The sequence below is a fragment of the Mytilus galloprovincialis genome, chromosome 3 (genome assembly GCF_965363235.1).
Source record: "Mytilus galloprovincialis chromosome 3, xbMytGall1.hap1.1, whole genome shotgun sequence".
Lineage (NCBI taxonomy): Eukaryota > Metazoa > Mollusca > Bivalvia > Mytilida > Mytilidae > Mytilus > Mytilus galloprovincialis.
Genome location: NC_134840.1, coordinates 92,756,421 through 92,779,879, shown reverse-complemented (window position 1 = coordinate 92,779,879; position 23,459 = coordinate 92,756,421). Strand labels below are relative to the sequence as shown.

At 31.4% G+C, this 23,459-nt stretch overlaps 2 protein-coding genes across 3 annotated transcripts in view; one reads left to right on the top strand and one right to left on the bottom strand.

Moving 5' to 3' along the window:
• Positions 1–12,198, bottom strand: part of LOC143069402 (ribosomal protein S6 kinase delta-1-like) — a 42,736-nt gene extending 30,538 nt beyond the window's left edge. The window contains exons 1-7 of one of the 2 annotated variants that reach the window (XM_076244019.1): positions 12,079–12,198; positions 9,299–9,334; positions 8,053–8,170; positions 7,440–7,555; positions 6,611–6,786; positions 5,972–6,216; positions 5,232–5,255 (exon numbers count right to left, since the gene is read on the bottom strand). In XM_076244019.1, coding sequence (XP_076100134.1) covers positions 5,232–5,255; positions 5,972–6,216; positions 6,611–6,786; positions 7,440–7,555; positions 8,053–8,170; positions 9,299–9,334; positions 12,079–12,192 — 829 coding nt within the window. In that variant the 5' untranslated portion in view covers positions 12,193–12,198. The remainder of the gene's footprint in view (positions 1–5,231; positions 5,256–5,971; positions 6,217–6,610; positions 6,787–7,439; positions 7,556–8,052; positions 8,171–9,298; positions 9,335–12,078) is intronic. The other variant, XM_076244020.1, reaches the window with a different exon arrangement.
• A 4,813-nt stretch (positions 12,199–17,011) lies between these two features.
• On the top strand, positions 17,012–22,065 carry LOC143069401 (ADP-ribosylation factor-like protein 2). Its single transcript, XM_076244018.1, has 5 exons — positions 17,012–17,142; positions 19,059–19,169; positions 19,701–19,863; positions 20,758–20,838; positions 21,758–22,065. The coding sequence occupies exons 1-5, from the start codon at positions 17,078–17,080 to the stop codon at positions 21,890–21,892; spliced, it is 555 nt and encodes a 184-aa protein (XP_076100133.1). The 5' UTR covers positions 17,012–17,077; the 3' UTR covers positions 21,893–22,065.
• Positions 22,066–23,459: the final 1,394 nt, after the last annotated feature.

Here is a 23,459-nt window from a genome sequence, read left to right as displayed (position 1 = left end):
CTTTACTGACTACGTCGGAAAAAGATACATTAGATTACTGGATCAAGGAGATCTTCCACTAACAATCTTTGTTTACACTAATTAGATATGCCTTTGTGTAAAAAATTTAATTAAAACAGAGTTTTATATATATAAGTTTTTTTTAAATATATAATTACCATAAAATAAATCCTATTAATACATTTATTTTTCTAAAATATTTCTCCCATCAAAGATTAATCAGAATAGGAACTATAAATTTATTCATAATATAGTATATACCTGTATTATTGTTCCTCAAAGCTAAAGTGATCCCCAAACTATGTTAAAATGTTTTAAGGACATGTTAGTAGTCTAGGACTAGGAAAGGCTAGGAAATACTTTTAATGATTTATTGGGAAAGTTAGTATACCAGTTCTAGAACACAAAAAGCAAGTATAGTGACACAGATACAACTAGATACACTATGTTAAAAAGACTATTGAAAATGCTAATTAGACAACAGATTGTACTTTCGCCAATGTCCTCATGATAAAAATGAGTTTCTATCGTCAGATTTGACTGATGGCTCATCAATCAATATAAAATAAGTTTATATAGTATGATCAAAGAACTATAGGTAAACATCATGAAAAACTGCCACCATAAAGCTCATCACTGTCTAGCACTACAGAAAATCAGTCAATCACAAACTATTAAACTAGCAGATTTCTAACATCTCCAGTTGTTTATTTTTGTTTCAATGGCATGGCTCATATAACAATTTAATATCAATTGGCCAGAATCATAGACATGAGATCATTTACAATGCAATTTTTCATACAATTTACATTTCCAAGGGGCATATTTCCAATTTGCTTTTGATTTTCAATAGTGTCTGACATAATGCTGATGAAAACTTCATAATAATCTGATATGAAGTGTAGGCCTAAGAGAGTTCAAAAGATAAGATTACTTTTTTCTTTCTATCTTATCAAGAGGAATGAGTGGCTACAGTTTGATCTTTATAGGATAATGAACTTTCAATGGTATTTTTAAATTATGTGTATTAACATGTTATCATGTCACATGGTTTTGTTAGTATACAACTGGAAAACCAGGTGCTCCGCAGGGCGCAGCTTTATACGACCGCAGAGGTCGAACCCTGAACAGTTGGGGCAAGTATGGACAAAACATTCAAGCGTGATACAGCTCTGAATTTGGATTGTGATAAAATTTTTGACATTACATGGGTTTTTTTTACACAAAACAAATGTCAAGATTTTACAAATCAATTAAAGATTTCTTCTTCAAACTTTTTAAATCTAAAATTAAATAGTTGACACAGCATAGGTTTCTGACACAGAATGAATGTGGTCTAATGAACTTAAAAGTTTTTTTTTGCCTTTGAGCAATTCACTATGCTGTTGAATATTAATCCTCTCAAAAAAATGTTTGACGAAATTTTCTTTTTATTTATGAAATCTGAAATGAGAAAAATTTAACCCCCCCCCCTTTTTTTCACATCCCTGTTTCCCTTTTTCCAAAACTGATATCAATTCAAATTTCTAATGGAGTTTGCAACAATAACTACTCTTTTAAATACATCATAAAATATTAAAATGTAAAATAAAGTGCTTGTTGTCACTGAATGGTAAAGATTGGTTGGTAGTAAAAGTGAATATACATTGTTTATTGTATAAAACAATAAAAAAAACTTCATCAGCAACATTTTATATTGGCAAATTTCCAATGAAGTTATTTACATAAAGTTATTGGCAAATAAAAATAGAAAATGACATCATAGTCATGTCTGGCAAATGTCCAACATACATTATCTAAAAACATTTTAGATAAGATAAGGAAAAAAAGCTTCATCAGCAACATTTTATATTGGCAAATTTCCAATGAAGTTATTTACATAAAGTTATTGGCAAATAAAAATAGAAAGTGACATCATAGTCATGTCTGGCAAATTTCCAACATATATTATCAACTACTATTCTATACAAAGAAAGATAACTCCAATTGAAAATTAATTGCTATTGCACAATATTGTGAAATTAGATATTTCTTGCTATTGTGCAATACTGTGCAATTGAAAATTTCTTGCTATTGCACAATACTTGATATGGAATCCAGATTTGGACCAACTTGAAAACTGGGCCCATAATCAATAATCAAAGTACATATTTAGATAAAGCATATCAAATAAGCCCAAGAATTTAATTTTTGTTAAAATCAAACTTAGTTTAATTTTGGACCCTTTGGACCTTAATGTAGACCAATTTGAAAACTGGACCAAAAATTAAGAATCTACATACACAGTTAGATTTGGCATATCAAAGAACCCATTTATTCAATTTTTGATGAAATCAAACAAAGTTTAATTTTGGACCCCCATTTGGACCAACTTGAAAACTAGGCCAATAATTAAAAATCTAAGTACATTTTTAAATTCAGCATATCAAAGAACCCCAAGGATTCAATTTTTGTTAAAATCAAACTAAGTTTAATTTTGGACCCTTTGGACCTTAATGTAGACCAATTTGAAAACCAGACCAAAAATTAAGAATCAACATACATAGTTAGATTCGGCATATCAAAGAACCCCAATTATTCAATATTTGATGAAATCACACAAAGTTCAATTTTGGACCCTTTGGGCCCCTTATTCCTAAACTGTTAGGACCAAAACTCCCAAAATCAAACCCAACCTTCCTTTTATGGTCACAAACCTTGTGTTTAAATTTCATAGATTTCTATTTACTTATACTAAAGTTATGGTGCAAAAAACAAAAATAATGCTTATTTGGGCCCCTTTTTGGCCCCTAATTCATAAACTGTTGTGACCTCAACTCCAACAAGAATGTGTCCACAGTACACGGATGCCCCACTCACACTATCATTTTCTATGTTTAAAGGACTGTGAAATTGGAATAAATTCTCTAATTTGGCATTAAAATTAGAATGATCTTATCAAAGGGAACATGTATACTAAGTTTCAAGTTGATTGGACTTCTACTTTATCAAAAACTACCTTGACCAAAAACTTTAACCTGAAATTTGCACTATCATTTTCTATGTTCAGTGAACCGTAAAATTGGGGTCAAAACTCTAATTTGGCATTTAAATTTGAAAGATCATATCATAGGGCACATGTATACTAAGTTTCAAGTTGATTGGACTTCAACTTCATCAAAAACTACCTTGACCAAAAACTTTAACCTGAAGCCAAAAACTTTAACCTGAAATTTGCACTATCATTTTCTATGTTCAGTGAACCGTAAAATTGGGGTCAAAACTCTAATTTGGCATTTAAATTAGAAAGATCATATCATAGGGCACATGTATACTAAGTTTCAAGTTGATTGGACTTCAACTTCATCAAAAACTACCTTGACCAAAAACTTTAACCTGAAGCCAAAAACTTTAACCTGAAATTTGCACTATCATTTTCTATCAGTGAACCGTAAAATTGGGGTCAAAACTCTAATTTGGCATTTAAATTAGAAAGATCATATCATAGGGCACATGTATACTAAGTTTCAAGTTGATTGGACTTCAACTTCATCAAAAACTACCTTGACCAAAAACTTTAACCTGAAGCCAAAAACTTTAACCTGAAATTTGCACTATCATTTTCTATGTTCAGTGAACCGTAAAATTGGGGTCAAAACTCTAATTTGGCATTTAAATTAGAAAGATCATATCATAGGGCACATGTATACTAAGTTTCAAGTTGATTGGACTTCAACTTCATCAAAAACTACCTTGACCAAAAACTTTAACCTGAAGCCAAAAACTTTAACCTGAAATTTGCACTATCATTTTCTATCAGTGAACCGTAAAATTGGGGTCAAAACTCTAATTTGGCATTTAAATTAGAAAGATCATATCATAGGGCACATGTATACTAAGTTTCAAGTTGATTGGACTTCAACTTCATCAAAAACTACCTCGACCAAAAACTTTAACCTGACATGGGACAGACGGACGAACGGACGAACGAACAGACGAACGAACAGACGGACGAACGGACGCACAGACCAGAAAACATAATGCCCCTACTACTATCGTAGACGGGGCATAAAAATCAATCCCAACCTTCCTTTTGTGGTCATAAACCTTGTGTTAAAATTTCATTGATTTCTATTTACTTATACTAAAGTTATTGTGCGAAAACCAAGAATAATGCTTATTTGGGCCCTTTTTTGGCCCTTAATTCCTAAACTGTTGGAACCAAAACTCCCAAAATCAATCCCAACCTTCCTTTTGTGGTCATAAACCTTGTGTCAAAATTTCATAGATTTCTATTCACTTAAACTAAAGTTATAGTGCGAAAACCAAGAAAATGCTTATTTGGGCCCTTTTTGGCCCCTAATTCCTAAAATGTTGGGACCAAAACTCCCAAAATCAATCCCAACCTTCCTTTTGTGGTCATAAACCTTGTGTTAAAATTTCATTGATTTCTATTCACTTTTACTAAAGTTAGAGTGCGAAAACTAAAAGTATTCGGACGACGACGACGACGACGCAGACAACGACGCCAACGTGATAGCAATATACGACCAAAAAATTAAAAATTTTGCGATCGTATAAAAAGCCTTGTTATTTCAAAGGGATTTTCCACAGAATAAACATCATCTGCTAAATTTCTAGATTGACTGTTAATTCATTATTAATTTATTCTTGGGATATAAATTTTCGTGGATTTTGCAAATATTGGTGAACCATGAATTTAAATGATAAACAGAGTACATATTTTCGATAGGAACGTATGCAGACTGACAATGTAAGTAAACCATGAATTCAAATAATCATATCAAATGCAAGTACAAAAGTATTGCTAAATCCATGAAAATTCGTAACAACAAAAATTAATCCAAAGTATATAATCACACGAGTTAGTTTGACATTTAAGCACACATATTTTCAATTGAAACCAATTTATGATACATGTATGAAAAGAGATGCATTTGTCCACTTAGTGGTTAAAATCGGCTATGAAGATTTTGAAAAGTTGGCAGGTATTATATGTTTGAAACATCTTAAATATTTGTTTAAGTATAATATATTCAACTGATGCTAAATATAAGGTAGCAGCTAATAACAAACTTGTTTAAATAACACGTTGGAACAAATATTAAAATTCCTTGAGGTGTGTTAAAAGCTAGAAAGTTTAATAAAAAAAAAATAGGCAGACATTTGACATTCAATGTGTGTATTAGGAAAATCTGTAATACAATTGAGTTATACCTATAAGATCTCACCTTCTATGTGCTCAGAATTTGTACCTTGAATGGGAATAATTAAAAATTAAACTACAACAAGTTTTACTAAATTCTGAAATTTCAGATATTTCTATCTCTGCATACAGAAAGCTGATTCATATATATATAAAAAAAAATATGAGTACTCCATGGAACAAGCATATTGCCTTCTAAATCCAATGTTTATATTTGTCCAAGAACTCCCATGAAATCCAGGTAAAAAAAATAAACAAGTGATATATCCTGACTTAAAAGAGAATTTCTGCAAATTCAAATATTTGAAGAGAAGTTAAATATGGACAAGACCTTTGCCAAACATGAAACAATCTTATAGAAGTAAACAACATTGATACATCAACCCTACAATACAAATAAAACAAATTATATTTAAAGGTAACATAAAGCCTAACAGCCAGTCAAATTATTTAAAGGTAACATAAAGCCTAACAGCCTGTCAAAACAAAATGCCAATCTCTAAATAGTTTGAGTCTAAATAGTTGTGAATAATTTAAACAGAAATTATCTTCAATATTCTGTCATCAACAATAAAACTTGCCAAATAGTTTAATACAACACTTCTTGTTGGATTGCTTGGTTCGTAAGTTAAGAGAATATGGGATAAAAAAATTAAAAAAACAGAAAATGAGAGCAAGTAAGCACTATGCTTTGAATTTAATGCAGACTGTTAAAGTAAATTTAAATTATTATTATAAGCAAAACAAAATGCAATAATATTTTACCGGCACAAGTATCCATTGCCGCAAACAGCCAACTACTGCTTGTCTTTAGCCCTGGAGTTGGAGGTCCTAGGTCATCTGATTTTAAAGGATCAAATGAAGTAATGTCCAGCTCAGGTAATGAGGTACTTAACATGGACTCAGCATCTATAGCTTCTGAATCATCAGTATCATCAAAGGAGTTCAGACTGATGTTGTCAGGAACTCGGGGGAAATTCCATACTCCTTCTAAACTTTCATCTGTGTCCCTGTAAATAAAGAAAATAAATATGTCCATAGTGATTTGTCAAATTCAACTAGTTCTTTAGAAATGACAAGACAAGATCTAAATAAAAAATCTAAAATAAATATTTCTTCTTCACAAGATTGAAAAATTTGCTTAATAACTCCTTTATTTTTTTTTTTTAATTGAAATTATAAAACGGCTACTCACTACTAAGTCAATGAAATAGTTTATAATTTAAATTAATTTTGATTGATTGATTGGTGTTTAATGTACTTATAACACTATTGTGCTATATCCTGACTATCAATTTTATTGTCATAGGAATCTGGAGTTCCCAGAGAGAACCACCTTTGGTTGGAAAATAAATTTTGAAATGGATGTATAAACTATGTAAAATTTTGTATCTTTTCACTTACCCATTCTCTTGTTGTGAACTATTCCCGTTACTGTTTTCGTCATCAGGAGGATGTTTGACTGGTTGTATGGGTTCCGTCTCTTTCTTTTTATTATTCTGTGGATTAACTGACTGCATAATGTCCAGTTTTGATGGCTTTAATACTTTACCAGATACTCCTTCTTTAACTTTTCCACCCTTTAAGAAAGAAATAATTGAATTATTTCATGATCACAAGAATATTTACTCAAATTATTTTAAGAGCAGAGAGCAATAATGGCATTATTTAACAAAGTTTTTAACTGAAACTTTTATCCTATATCCTAATTTGGCCAATTTGATGAGATACTTCAGGACTTGCTTTTCCGTTTGAATTTCCCTGCTTACAAGGAAGATAATTAACCTAGTGTTCTTTATGAGGAGTGAAAGTCATCTCTTCAAATTTATAGGACAACATGATTTGGGTGAATTTTGTGTGTAGTTTTGTCGAATGTGGTCTTCTTTTTCTTTTAGTTTTTTTTGTTTACAGTTTTTAAATTTAATCCTGGTATCTTCTTACTTTTTTGTTTAAATCACATTTTTTATTGTGTCAATTGATATATGCCTGGTCTTCTAAAAAATCTTATATATACAGTTACTTCATTGAAAATGTCCTTTTTTCAGTTTAGAGGAAATTTTTTATATTCCCTCTAAACCAAAAAAGGGACATTTTCAAAGAAGTTATACATAAGATTTTTTAGACAACATGATTTGGGTGACTTTTATTTTACATTTTCAATAATTAGCACATTCTGACTGCTCTTTTCAAAGAAAACAATTATTTTTACAATCACTGACAATGTTTCACAAACCTTAAGAAATTCTTCAAAAATTTTAGAGTTATATAAATGTGGCTGACTTCCTATGAAGACTAAGAGATCTATTGCACTTTTTCTTCTTTCTTCAATAACTGTCTCTTCAAATCTTCCTGTATAAGCATAAAAAAAATTACACAGTCAATTAGATCGGGTAGTTAAAGAACTAATGGCAAAATATAACATCCAATTGTATATACATCTTATCATAAAAATTTCTAATAGTAATTTAAATGATGGCAAAATATGACATGCAATTGTAAATAATTCTCATCATAAAAATTTAACAGTGTTAATTTGAAGAGAGGCGGCATATTGAATTGACTGAAATTTAAATTCATTATAATAAATCTGCTGCATATTTCTAAACATATTTTCAACAGGCAAAGACATACTCAAATATTACACTTGATTTAATGCAGTTATACATAGTAAATCAACTTATTTTTATGAGTAAATATATCACTTGACTCTTTGGAACTATATAATTCTTTAAGTCTTATTTGAATAAATGAATAAATCGTTGCCAGGCTTATCTGCTAAAAAAAAGTAAACACATCAAAAGAGTATCTGACAAAATAAATTTGTTTACATAAAACATGAACCATACCAAACAACTTTGGTTTAGCGAATACTGGGAATGGGTTCCTTCTGTGTAAAGCTTTGTGTAAGTTTATCATTCCCTTGTATAATTCTTTAAAGTCATTATATCTCTTCCATATGATGATCTGAAAATACAAAACATAATTAAATTCTAATTTTCTGAACAAATTATAATGGATTAGATATGAAAATATATTATTATCATGGTTATTTAGTTACAAACAAATTCTACTAACTTTAGGTGAAACACTCTAAAATGTCATTCTGTATACCTAAAAAGATATATTTTCATGACAGGGTCATTTTTAGCTTGTTATTGTCCTATTTTTTAATTATTCTCTCATCATCAGCAAGAGTGATTTTAAGCTGAATCTCATTGTGACAGTGTGTATTGGAGTCTATATCCCCAGAGCTTCAGTTTTCAATGTCGTCTGTTAACCTTACATGTAGCTGTATTTGGCAAATTAAACATATCAGAATTTTAGAACTTGATGCTCTTCAACTTATGTTTTTGATTTGAGTATAACTAATGCGTGTTGGGAGACATCATGCACGTCTTGCATATGAAATTTTAATACTGGTATCTATGATGGGTCTATTTTTACATCAATATTTTTAAGTATCGTCCTAGTCCTGGCGTATTAAGGGATTGTATCAGTCTTAATTGGGGTTATCTAATTAGGGTTTTTTCAGTCCTCTATTACCTAATACATTCTTACAATAACACCATTAGAACGTTTCTCATGATTCAAGTTTTTTGTAAAATTTTACCACCTTTTGAATTTTTCATTTTCTATGCCATGCATACTTTTTCACAGTACCAGCAATGTCAAATCTATTCATGAAACAAGAATGTGTCTCCAGTACACGGATGCCCTATCCGCACTATCATTTTCTATGTTCAGTGGACCATGAAAATGGGGTAAAAACTCTAATTTGACATTAAAATTAGAAAGATCATATCAACAGGTACTAAGTTTCAAAATGATTGGAATTCAACTTCATCAAAAACTACCTCGACCAAAAACTTTAACCTGAAGCATAACAGACGGACTAACGAATGGACGAAAAGACGGATGAACCGACCAGAAAACATAAGGCCCATAATTGGGCCATGGAACGTCAAAAATGTTCTATTTTCATTCCAAAAGGAAGGATGAGTCATTCACTTTACTTTATTGTTTTGGATTGTTACTATGTCCTTGATTTTTCTGAGACATAACTATTTATTTCAAGCTGTTATTAATACAAACCTCTGTGAGCTTATCTGATTCAGACATTCTAAAAACCTATAAATATAAAATAAAAACATATACATAATATAATTAAATGTCAATAAAACAGTTAATCTGTAATAAAAAAACACACATTAACAATTTTTTGCACTTGCTGAATAAAAGGAGTTAATTATAAGCATGTAAAAGGAGTGCATCAATAGAAACAGTGGCAAAGTCGATGATGCAAGAACAATGAAGCTTACTTAGCAAATTAAACATGATTTAAATCTACCCGATCTATAATTTACATGTATGCTTCCTATGGCTGCTTATATTATATGTCATGTAAGACATGTAAGATGTGAAATAACCTAAATTTAAAAAATTTTCTAGTTTAAATTTTTTGAAACATGTATTTGCACCTGTTCTAAGTCAGGAATCTGATGTACAGTAGTTGTCGTTTGTTTATGTAATTTATACGTGTTTCTCATTTCTCGTTTTTTTATATAGATTGGACCGTTGGTTTTCCCGTTTGAATGGTTTTACACTAGTAATTTTGGGGCCCTTTATAGCTTGTTGTTCGGTGTGAGCCAGGGCTCGGTGTTGAAGGCCGTACATTGACCTATAATGGTTTACTTTTTTTAAATTGTTATTTGGATGGAGGGTTGTCTCATTGGCACTCACACCACATCTTCCTATGTCTATGAATGCTTTTATTTAAAGAACAATATTCAGTCTCCCTATTAACTGTTTTTGGTAATTGTGTGCATAGAAATATTCTTTTCTTGAAACATCTGTGACAGGATTGCTATTCTTATATGTGGTACATACTTACCGTATAGCAGGTCATTTTTGCGGGTGTAAAATTTCACAATTTTTATTGAATAAGGTATATGCAATATTTTGACAGTTATTATTTTGGCGGATTCAAAACTTATCAATATCCCCTTTAAATTGGCGGAATTTATTCTGGCGATTTTGATCTATCTGCCAAAAATAAGCGAAAATTTACACCCCGCAAAAATAACCCGCTATACGGTTTATAATTAGTCAGTCATAAGCGGTTGACCTAAGGAAGACATTAGTACTGCATGAGCTCAGTCAGTATAGGGGCTACCTTGTAACACAGAGGTCCGGGTTAGAGTCCCTGTGGAGACCAAGCAATTTTGTAATGAAACTCATGCTCTCTGGCTACTTTGGCCCCAACTTAAAAAACTCACAGTGGTTAGAGAAGCAGGGCTTTCCCTTGAAATTGAAGTAGAAGGTTGAATTAAAATTATAGGGGGCTGTAACATGTGTTCAGCGAAGCCGTACGCCCACCAAGCTGTAAGCTTGGTGCCTTACGGCAGGGGTCTTTTATCCCAAGGCCAAATAAAAATATATGTGTGGTTCCAGTTACATACTTTTAAAAAATAGGGTCGGTAGGTCGGCAAATTTTTTTTTTTTTTTTAATTTTTATTTTTGAATGTCATGAATGTCAAAATCCGGAAAAAAATCGTGTGTTTACTGAAATTGTTTCCTGTATTATACACGCCCCAACCGGAAGTCCACCATTTTTACATGTGTTTGGTTGTAAAATAAACAGTCATGATATGTTTTTAGTTAATTTTGTTGCATTCTGTTATGAATTGTTGCATTTTAGCCATAACAGATACTTGTGATGGAAATTCAGATGACAGAAATCTATGAATTTAATTATTTTAATTCACAATCCTCAAAATTTGATCGTTTGAAAATTTATTTTTTTAGAAATGAAAAAAAAAGTTCTAGGGTTGGGGGTTTTAACTAGGGTCGGTCGGGTTACTGGAACCACACATACATTTTTATTTGGCCAATGGTAAACACTGAATTTTCATCCTTGTTTATCGTGACCGCGACTTTGCGACAATATGTCTCTCGGCTGCCTGTAAACATTTGAAAAAGATATTTTTTTCTTTTTGAATTTATAATTTTGTCAGTGAAGTAGCCGGCACTTGAAGCAACCGTAAACGGTGGATTTCCGCCGGCTACTGGCTTCAATGGAAAGCCCTGGAGAAGGATTCTAGCTAGGGTATGTGAGTGAGAGTCATAATGGTAGATAACTATTGAGGTGGGGGAATTATGAGTGACTGGATTGCTTCCCTTAGTAAATCACTAAATGTGGTAGATAATTAACTCAGTAGGGATACATGCTGCCTTGTAACACAGAGGTCCTGGAATCAAGCCCCGATGGAAACATGGTTGATTTTAAATTGCGAATCATGCTCTCCGGTCCAGTTACATGTACATAATTTCCTACTAATTTGTACATGTATATATATCTGCCGGGAAAAAAATATGCACCAATAACCTTTGATTGATCACCTGACACCAAGTAGCAGATGCTACAATTTTAGGAAGAATGAGTCGACCCAGTGCAGGTGGACAGGCCTAGCAGTACTAGCATACACCTTATCGCTAATCCCGGCTGCTTGAACTTTTGACGCATACAACAATCACTTTTACATTGTGGCGTCAGATATTTTGTTTTGTGACGTCAAAAATTTACGGTAACCTGTGTGATATCTAGTAATGGACGACAAATAGCGATAAGGTGTATTGTAGAAAACAGATTCCCAACCCGTTAAAACTTATTGTGCATTGGCAGTGCATATAGCAAAAAAAAGTATTTTGAGTATGTAAATACTGACACACAAAAAAAATGTAATCAGTTCGCTATCAGTTCACTGATTCTAAAATTTTTAACCCGGTTTGTGACGTTGGGGGTTGTTCTTGTGGGCTAAATTTTATAGGGTAACTTAGAATGTTATGAAGTTCAATTACGAATTTAAACGTACTCTAATTGTAACTTTATAAATTGTGAAGCCATTTGGATGTAATGTTGGATCAGAAACATTAAAATTCCATATTTTATCTTGCACAGATGTTTGACGTTTCATTCTCGATGCCATTTTCGACTTGCGGTGTTATGTCGTAAAATCGTAATGATAAGTCTCTTCAATAAGATTGTTTTTACCTAAACATCCTTATTTCTTATGTTATAAATATTTTCTGTTTTCTTACAGTAAAAGACGAAAATGTCTTCATCAAATACAAAAATAATGTGTATGCCGTAAAAGTAGGGAAGGTCTATTAACAGGACAGATAAAACCAGGACACTTTTTTTCGATACGTTTTTATCTGTAACTTTTGTTTTACTCAACATATGGTTAAAATTTCAATTGTATAGTAAAGAAGAAAGTATTTACTAACATTATTATTAAAAAAAACATATAAAAAAAATTAAGAAGTAAGAAAAAATCTGCCAGGACAGTTATATTTTAAGAAAAAAATGGCTGAAATTGCCGTGAAAAGTTTACTTATAATTGCAATATTTTCTCCAAAACAACTGTCTGGCATAATATTTTCGTACGATTGTAAAGTTTATGAAATATCAATTATAAAAATCTATAATATTATTTTTTTTTCATCTCTTAAAGGTAAAAAAATCTGCCAGGACAGTAGCCTTTTACATTAGAAAGTTTGTTGAAATTAGTTCAGAATCAAAATATAAAGTTGAATATCTTCTTCAAAATAAATGTCTGGTAAACAAATGTTAGTTCATTGGAAAGTTTAGAATATACGCTTTATGATAATATAAAATTATATGAATTTTTATGTCATTAACGTAAAAAAAATCTGCCAGGACAGTAGCCTACTCCATTAAATTTTAAGCTAAAAACGGCTGAAATTGCCGAGAATTTTTTACTTATAATTGAAATAAATTCTCCAAATCAACTGTCTGGCATATTATTTTTGTACGATCATAAAGTTTAGGGAATAATGTTTATAAAAAACTATAATTTGATATTTTCTTTGGTGTTCAAAGTTAAAAAAATCTGCCAGGACAGTAGCCGATTACGTTAGAAATTTTGTTGAAATCATCTCTAAATCTAAATATAAAGTTAAATATCTTCTTCAATTCGAATGTCTGGTAAGCAAATGTTGATTCATTGAAAAGTTTGAAACATGAGGTTTTAGAAAATAAAAAAAAATATGGACTTTTATTTCATTGTCACAAAAATAATCTGCCAGGACAGTAGCCTACTCCATTTAATTTCTGTATACTTTCACAACGCTATTTAACTGTAAATGCAATAGTTTATTTATTGCGATTGTCTGACATATAATTTTGATACTAAATTAAAGTAACAGACCCAACTATAATATAAAAATAAAGAAATTAATAGATTTTTTTCCTATCAGCCGTCCTATAACTTAATAATGGCACGTGCCAAAATTTAATCTGTGTATTCTGTAGTCAGTCAACCATAAAGTGAGCGTGTGGTGATAAATACCTTTGAGAAGTAAGTTTGTTTGGTTCTAATTATTTATCAAAATTACAATTGAAAACAATACACATCGAAACACTTACTAATTGTAGATTTTAAAGTAAAATTTGATTAGATCTCAATTTCACCGCAAGCATCTAAGAGTAATTAAATTATAGAATGTATATTACGCTTTAAGCGTGTGATAATTAACTTAATTAATCCGGTGATCACTGTGAGCACGTGTCACTCTGGGTATATAGATGCAATTTTTCTCCGGCCATTCATTATTAAAAGTTATAAGACTAGTGCTATATTCTAACCTTTTGATACATTTCATACTCAATTATAAAACCATATTTTTATGCTTTTTGTATAGAACATCTGTATATATTTTCATAGTGCTCTTTTCGTGAAATATTCGTATTTTATTAGTGCTCTTTTCTTTTAAATTGGTTTTTTTTTTGTAATATTGCTCGATTATCCCCTGTTTCATAGTGCTGAACATTTATTATTGTCATGGCTAACCGTGTTTTAATTGCAGGTCATTCCCAGGTTAAATATTTTGATCAGTATTTAAAATTGTCTAATGTAGATGTTGTTTCTTTTTCAGGGTATCGTATTGAACAGATGTGGGGTGTCATAGGGCGCAGGGTGCCCGACTACAAGATTGTTGTTCTTCATATCGGAGCCAACAATCTGTGGAATGACACCCCAGCTGATGTTCTGACTCATTACCAGAGTCTGGTTGATAGCATACGACGAGTCAATCCTTCTTGCCAGATCTTGCTTTCTGGATTACTACCTCGTGGGCAGGACATGTTCCCTGGTAAGATGAAGTCCGAGAGCTTTCTCTCTTTGGTCAACAGGAAGGCGTCTTACCTCAATAACAAATTGCACAATATATCTAAGTCTATTCCCAGGCTTACCTATGTTGGACATCACTCATTTGTTGTTGATGGTCGTGCTCGTGTCGTATCTGCAGTTCGTGCTCGTGTCGTATCTCCATCTCGTGCTCCTGTCTTATCTCCATCTCGTGCTCGTGTCGTATCTACAGTTCAACAAATCCGGTGAATAGTCTGATTCGATATGTCACATTCATGAAAGGGAATGGGATTGTACTTAAGACGAAAGGAACATATCCGATATCATCTGTGAAATTGAACGGTCAACAAGCTCGTGATGGCGTCCGTAAAATTTACGAAGGGATGATTTCAACTTCACCATTTGGAACTCTTGGTTTAATACCTTCCTTGTAAGCAGCAACCCTCTATCAAGAAAATTATGATAGGTAATACAACCACCGGAATATCGTATCAATTGGGAGATATATACCCCGTATGCAGGTGTTGCTACTTAGAAATGGAAAGTTCACAATTGGAAAGCTGAAATCATCTCTTTTGTCGTAAAGTTTGTTTTGTTTTCAACCGACCCTCATTGTCAATTTCTAGATGTAAGTCAAGATATTCGGCAAACTTAACTGCATCTGTTGTATCCTTTATCTCTAGTTCGATGGGATCGATGCGTTGAACACAGTCACCAAATTTTGTGAATTATTTAGTGAGAGAACATCATTTATATAGCGCAAAATAAAGTTAAAGGATATTGCTAACTTCTTATCTTTCTTCCTAAGAAGTTCCTGTATGAAATCGGCCTTATAATAATAAAGAAACAAGTCGAAGAAGAGGGGCACAATTGGTTCCCATTGGAATGTCGACAGTCTGTTGAAAATACATCTACCGAACGTAACAAATATCTTGTAAATCAAGAAAAAAAGTTCTATATTACTCTAAAGTATGAACTAAATACTCCAAAACTATTTATCATTTATATTATTGTACTTTGAAAAGTATCAGTAGTAAACATCACTACATACTAAGCTCAAGTCATTATGTGACAATATTTTCTAATGTCTAATGCCTACATGTTGATCTACTACGTGTTTCAATTGACACACGGTTTACTACCTATAACCAGACACATGTATGTATATGTATATGTATATGTATATATATACAACTCGTCTACACATCAACCCAACAATATTACTAATTAGTGAATAAACACCTTTGATGATTTGACACCAATCAGTGACTTTGAAGTATTTATTACTGTCAAAACTTAATTTGGGATATTACAGTTTTTATTTTATTTGGTTTTTATTGTTTTGCATGATTATTTATTTTATATATATATGTATGTGTATAATTGAAATGTTTTTGATTTATAAAATATAAGCCCATGCCCTTTCAACGATATGTCTGCTGCCTTTAATAATCTGAAAATAGATCAAATTATTCAACATAGCAAATAAGTAAATATTATTTTAATAAACACACAGATAATTGTATTTTTTTTCTTTCATATTTCCATAAAGCTGAATATTCGAACTTTCCTATAAACATGATTGTTCTTGCCAGACATCAATTTTGAAGAAAAGATTAATTTGATTTTAAGCGAATTTCTACCATTTTTTTTACGCATAAGGCAACTGTCCTGGCAGATTTTTTTTATGTTAATGGAATAAAAGTCCATATTTTTTTATATTTTCTGGAAGCTTATACTCTAAACTTTACAATGCACCTACTTTTGTTTACCAGACATTTATTTTGAAGAAGATATTAAACTTTATATTATGACCTTAGACTAATTTCAACAAAATTTCTGACGTAATAGTCTACTGTCCCGGCAAATTTTCCTACCTTTAAAAGACGAAAAAATTATTGAATTGTAGATTTTAGAAATAAAAGCTCGTTAAACTTTATTATCATACAAAAATAATATGCCAGACAGTAGATTTGGAGAAATTATTTCAATTATAAGTAAAAAATTCTCGGCAATTTCAGCCGTTTTTAGCTTAAAATTTAATGGAGTAGGCTACTGTCCTGGCAGATTTTTTTTACGTTAATGACATAAAAATTCATATAATTTTATATTATCATAAAGCGTATATTCTAAACTTTCCAATGAACTAACATTTGTTTACCAGACATTTATTTTGAAGAAGATATTCAACTTTATATTTTGATTCTGAACTAATTTCAACAAACTTTCTAATGTAAAAGGCTACTGTCCTGGCAGATTTTTTTACCTTTAAGAGATGAAAAAAAAAATAATATTATAGATTTTTATAATTGATATTTCATAAACTTTACAATCGTACGAAAATATTATGCCAGACAGTTGTTTTGGAGAAAATATTGCAATTATAAGTAAACTTTTCACGGCAATTTCAGCCATTTTTTTCTTAAAATATAACTGTCCTGGCAGATTTTTTCTTACTTCTTAATTTTTTTTATATGTTTTTTTTAATAATAATGTTAGTAAATACTTTCTTCTTTACTATACAATTGAAATTTTAACCATATGTTGAGTAAAACAAAAGTTACAGATAAAAACGTATCGAAAAAAAGTGTCCTGGTTTTATCTGTCCTGTTAATAGACCTTCCCGTAAAAGTATGAGATCAACTGTATTCCTGTCCATGACTCATTAGGGGACCAGATTTAAGCATTAAAATATTATAAGATGGGACTTTTAACCATTCTAAAGAAAATGAAACAGAAAGAAAAGGAAGTCAGACTTCTAATGTTGTATCCTTTTTGTTTTACTTGTGACATAATCATTTTGTTCTCTATTTTATGTGTAAATGCACAAGATTATTCCATATTTAACAATTTGTATCAAAAAGTGAAAACTTGCCATTACCTATCGTGTATCGTGTTTCTTGTGGTTAGTACTTGGCTTAAGGGTTAGTAATGAAAGGTGTGTGTTCATATCAAATTGTATTCAAGTTGTGCAACGTTGCGCACAAGTCAACATTACATAAACAGTAGGCAACGTAAACAATACACCTTATCGCTAATCCCAGCTGACCAGGCCGCTTGAACTTGCGACGCATGCAACAATCACTTTTCCATTGTGGCGTCAGATATTTTGTTTTATGACGTCAAAATATTACGGGAACCAGTGTGATATCCAGTAATGGCGGACACATAGCGATAAGGTGTATAGGTAACGTTAGTGACGTTACTTACTTAGTAAATGTTCAGCGCCTAATACTTGACACTGGGGGCGCCGAAAAATGAAAATTAATCTAAAATTATGAAAAGGAAATTAGCATACAAAGTGTGAAATGACAATTAACCATTTAAAGTCCATGTTATAAAATAGAAATTGTTGAATTGTCTATATAATCATTATCAAAATTATGGCGCACTTGATAAGTATATTGTCATGAAAATATTAAGTCCATGTTTGAATCTTAAGCTTGGCTTCAGTTTTACTCGGTGCTCTGTCTCTGTGAATTTTCATCATTTCTGGTTCCCTGCTAAATGTGTGTATCCTACCATTATTCTTCATTGTGTTGCTGTTTGATTGATACAATGTACATCTCACAAAAGTCTTTGTTAAATTCAGTTGAATTGTCAGATACTTCTCCCATTGATTCGATTTTCCTAAAACGTTTCAAATCGACTTCTTCCGTTTTAAAATTTGTGTTGTAACATGAAAGATGAGGATGTGGGTCCAGCTGAGGCTTTCATTGGTCCAGAAAGTAGGTATCCGAGTTTTAATTCTACTGCGGTCGGGCCTGGTCCACAGATAACTGTGTCTTCTACGATATCCCATCAGTAATCCTAACCTATTAAAAATGAAATCCTGAATTTATCCATGTCGCTAACAGGATGCGCTAATCTAAGTCCACTGAGGTAAGGCAGTTTAGAAGAATTATCGAGTCGATGATAATGTACATGTATATGATATCTTTTTTAGGTTTATTGTTTAGTGATGTTGGAAATTTTCAGAAAAGTGCACACATAGAAAAATAGTGTATGGGAGAGACATTTTAACCCCTAACATGCAATATCCTTCATCCCTCTTCAGGTTTGGAGACTTTTGTAGTTGATCTGCAAGACTTGATTTTAGACATACTTATTGAACAATTGTGGTCAGCTGGTGTTCACATGTACTATATATTTACTTGATAAATGAAGTACTTGGATAAAACTGTAAAACCAATTGGTTTGATATGCTTCCATAGGGAGCATAAAGGGTAGAACAGTTGAATTGGATCTTCTTTAATAGAAGGAGAACACAGCTGGTTTACCATGTTATAAGTGCATCTTGGTGTTTCCCATATCTCAAACCCTCTTTAACCTTTTTTCTGGAATTAAAAATCATCAATTCCTGGTATTTGGTTTCAATCTTCATGCAAACATGGTTTAAAGTATGATACATTTTCACTCACTCATCAACATCCTTATAGAATGAATTTACACAGATATGAAAACCTATTTAGAAGATTTAAAGGTACTTTTTAAAAAGGCTTTGAACCTTTTTATATAGTTTTAAATTTGGAAAAGAGGTGTGGTGGTATGATTGCCAATGAGATAACTTTTAATCCGAGTCCAAATTATGTGGATGTCAGTATTAGACCGTGCAACGTTTCCAAAACTGATCAAGGACAATGAAACATATCTTTTGATTATCAAACCTTAACATCATGTAGGGGATTGGACAATGCTGGAAAAACAACGATTCTAAAGAAATTTAATGGTGAAGATATAGATACAATTTCACCAACACTTGGATTTAATATCAAAACACTGGAACATAAAGGGTAAGATAACTGTCATGACTGTTTATCTTTCAGTTGGTAAGATATTCATTAAAAAAAAACCACAGTAACATACATGTATTCTTTCATTTTGGGATTTTAACAATTCAACTATGAGTCTTATGAAATGGTAGATAGAATATGATATAAATATTAAAGCAGATATATATTTGGTATAAATAAATTCAGATTTGTATTTCTACAAAAAATATTACTATGAATACAGAAAACAGTTATTTCAGGAGATTTGATTTTAAGAGAACAAGCTAGAGAGTTAAAACTTGAATAATCTTCATGAACGAATATTCAAGTTAGTGGGCTGTGAATCTTAAGGCACAACTTTATATTCAAAAAAAAGAATAATTATTATCAAATGAATTCAAAGATACTATTTGAGAATGGTTTAGGACTGCACAATTTATAGTAGGTCTAGTTCATTTATGTACATGTATTCACATTTATAATCTTATTGATTAATTAATGTATAGGGAAATTAAAGTTTTTATTGAAGTTACTATTGTTTCTATTTTTCAGGTTTAAACTAAATATTTGGGATGTTGGAGGTCAAAAATCACTACGATCCTACTGGAGGAATTATTTTGAGAGTACAGATGGGTTGATTTGGGTCGTAGATAGTGCTGACAGAATGAGAATGAATGACTGTAAACAAGAACTTCAGGCATTACTAGTGGAGGAGGTACAATACTTTTCTGATAAAAGTGACCTTTCGAACATACAGCATAACAAACTGAACTTATAAGGGCTGTTACTTAATGTCACACAAGTGAACATATAGTTTGGAGGGAGGAGGAAATCAAAAATCCACAAATCTCCTTATTTTTCTACTGAATAATTTTGCCAAAAAATCTGTTGAAACTTCAATTGATTGACATCTATATATATTTTCCTGATTTGTTACAGATCATACTTTTCATATAAAGTGGTGGAGGAACTTCGAACGTGTCTAAAAGCTGATACTTACACCAAGATAATAAACATTATGAAGCAGCATTTTGAAAACAAAAATATTAGCCTGTAGCATTTAAAACTACCGGCACCTAAACTTGACATGTTCAGTAAAAAGCTTCAACTAAAATCTTGCTGACTGTGAATAGGGAAATTTGACTAGAAGAGATTTTAATTCAAACATGCAGATCTACAACCAAATCAAGTAAAACAAATTGGAGTAAATTCAAAATTTCTAGGATGCTTTCATTAATGTAAAATGTGTGACTGAATATACATGATATACAATGATATATAGGTATCCAAAACAAAACAAAAAAATGCATTTTAAAATTTGCTACATATTTGTACAGACAGCATATCCTGAAATCCCAATAACTATCTGGCATTTGGATACTTTCTTCACCAACACCAAAATGAATGTATTTGTTTAAAAACCTTGATAATAAATGTACCAGGTATGCAATACTTTCTGAACTGAAAGGAGTTAAAAAATCAGGAGTATTTAATCCATAATGATGAAAATGCATTAATGTGTTAATCAAACAATATATTTAAATACATGTGATACTTTTGATATAGTTTAAACATTCATATTACATATACATGCAATATCTTTTTCTAGAGACTAGCAGGAGCTACACTTCTTGTATTTGCAAACAAACAAGATCTACCAGGGTCACTGACAGCACAATCAATCAGAGAAGTAGGTATTTGAATAAAACAAGCTTTTTATAGGTTTTTTTTACAGAGAAAGTTTTGTTGTATTTCATTATCACACCACAACATGTCTTTCTGAAACCTCTAATTACTTTTATGTATACTTGATTTGTAATGACACTGCCAAGCTCAAAAGAAAGAAAAAATCTGAAAAAGTTCATGATGGACCAGTGTTGATTATCTCCCTTGTCACAATTTAGAAGAACAATTGTTCTTCTCATTAGTTGAGCTATTGTATTGTATAATAATTCATCAAGAGCGTACATTATATGCTTACTTAGTTAAAAAAAAATTGGATAATATTTACAGTTAAGTGACCATGTTTCACTAGTATAGATTTTACTCTGTTTGTTACACCTTTTATATCTCATCACTACTAGAAGATGCCAACGAAATCAAGGTACAATTGGACAAGTCTTGTAAGAAAGAGTTTTTAAATTTTGTATGCAGTATGTCTACTGAGCATGCTAAAAGCCCATAAGACACAGATCAATAACTACCTCCAAGTTTTAATATTTTCTCAAAAATTGCTGTTTTCTGTGGAAAAAAAAATTTGTTCAAAGACAAATTTGGAAAGTTCAAACACTACATTTATATGTCATATCACAAATATTTCTGACTTTGTATGGTTTCAAAGGAGTTTCGGCTCAATGATATCGGTCTCTTCCTTTAACATTGATTTTATAATTTTGTCCTCAATTTGCACATTTGTAGTACAATGTATAAATATGAAGTCATATGCTTTCAGTATGGTAAAATTTGCCATTTGTGACATGAAGAATGCTTAGACCTAAACACTGGGTATTACTGAATAATTTTATGCAAAAAGTTGATTTGTTGATATTGATTAATGTATGAAAGTTGAAATTTGACAAAATATTAAAAATTCATTTTAATTATTGTAGGCAATGGAATTAGATGAAATAAAGACCCATCACTGGTTAATACAAGACTGTAGTGCTGTGACTGGGGAAAATTTACTCAAGGGTATAGACTGGGTGATAGATGATATAGCTTCAAGAATATTCACCATGGACTGAAAAAACTATTTATAGATCTGATGAAATAAGCTTATCTGTGATAGATGGTTGATATGTGTTGTAGACCAACAGCATTTAGTGAAAAGTACTCTAACTGTACTGATGTTGGCTGGATGCAGGAATTCCAAAGAAATGTCCATTTCTAAATAAATAGATAAATTATTGTACACAAATTTTTTTGCACTTATTAAAAACGCAAATGGTGATATATGATTAATCAAGTGAAAACTTTTTTCGTCACTTTGTTCAATTGTCAGTAGCTTATATCTGCCTTGGTGGTCTAGATATCCTTTTTCTCTCAAGTGCTAAGGGCTAGGCTAATTTGCTGTTCCTCTACCAAGGATGAGTTATTTAGGAGTAAGAGCAAGATTTGTCAGCTTGGAATCAGAATAATTTGTATGGGTCTGATGATATGTCTTCCTGCAGACTATTAACCTTTTTAGCTAGCACTTTAAGAATCCAACTAAGTGTCTTGGCCCAGAACAAAGCAAGGTATATTCATATCTCATTTTAAATATGTTATCACCCTGAATATGCATAACAATGGTAATTGGGCATTCAACAGCCATAAAAAAATATCTACTTAATTCACCATTTTCATTCCTTTACTTTCTTCCTTATTCATCCATCTGTCTATCATCATTCAATAAAATGTTTTCATGGGTATTTACTTGTTTTATTAATACTAATCTCTTCAAGAGGAATATATTAAAGGAAGGCCCTCTATTAAAATAGTGTAATTATTCCAGCCACAAAGAACCATGGTCAGCAACACATTTTTTGGGATACGATTGCTTTCAAGCAATCTGTAGACTTATACCGGTGGCTCAGAGCATTTCCCTCACGTCAATCGTTTTATTCTAAACATTAAGGAACATCTCAGATTCTATGATTGTCTTGCTTTAAAAGGTAAAAACAAACAAAGGGATTGAACTTAAACAACTTTCCTATAATGTTCTTTTCATAATCTACATGTTTGATAATTCCCTTGACTTATATGCGTGTTTTTAACAACACGGAAAATCAGAATTAAGCAATATTTATATTTGGTGTTTTTATAAATTTAGAAACACGTCAGAGGGAATTCCCAGTTTTGATAAAATGCGAGAGTTCTTTGAATTCTGATAAATCTATTTCTGTCATATAAGAACTGAAGTGGAGTTTTTCTTATATGTTACCGTTATGAAACTGATATTTGAGATTGTACTTCCATAAAGAAATAGAGAACCATCTAGGTCGTTTAATAAACATTTAATGTACGTTCTTTGCTCCGGGGTTTGTTTTGGAAATTATGTGCATGCGTATAGTTTTCTTGACTTCAAGGGGTTTTTGATTGAATGGTTGCTCTGGATTCCCCACTCAATTAACTAATTTATAACTCATGGGATCTTTTTTATGTATGTCTGCTATTGAGGGTTATTGTTGTTGCATAATTTTAAATCAAATGCATCATTTAAATTAAAATAAATTTAGTCCACATCGTAGAACACCCCTTCAGGCAAAATAGAGTCTTCCATATTATCGTTTCAAGTTGTCTCCCTTCTGGAAGTAACTTCCGTGAATTCTG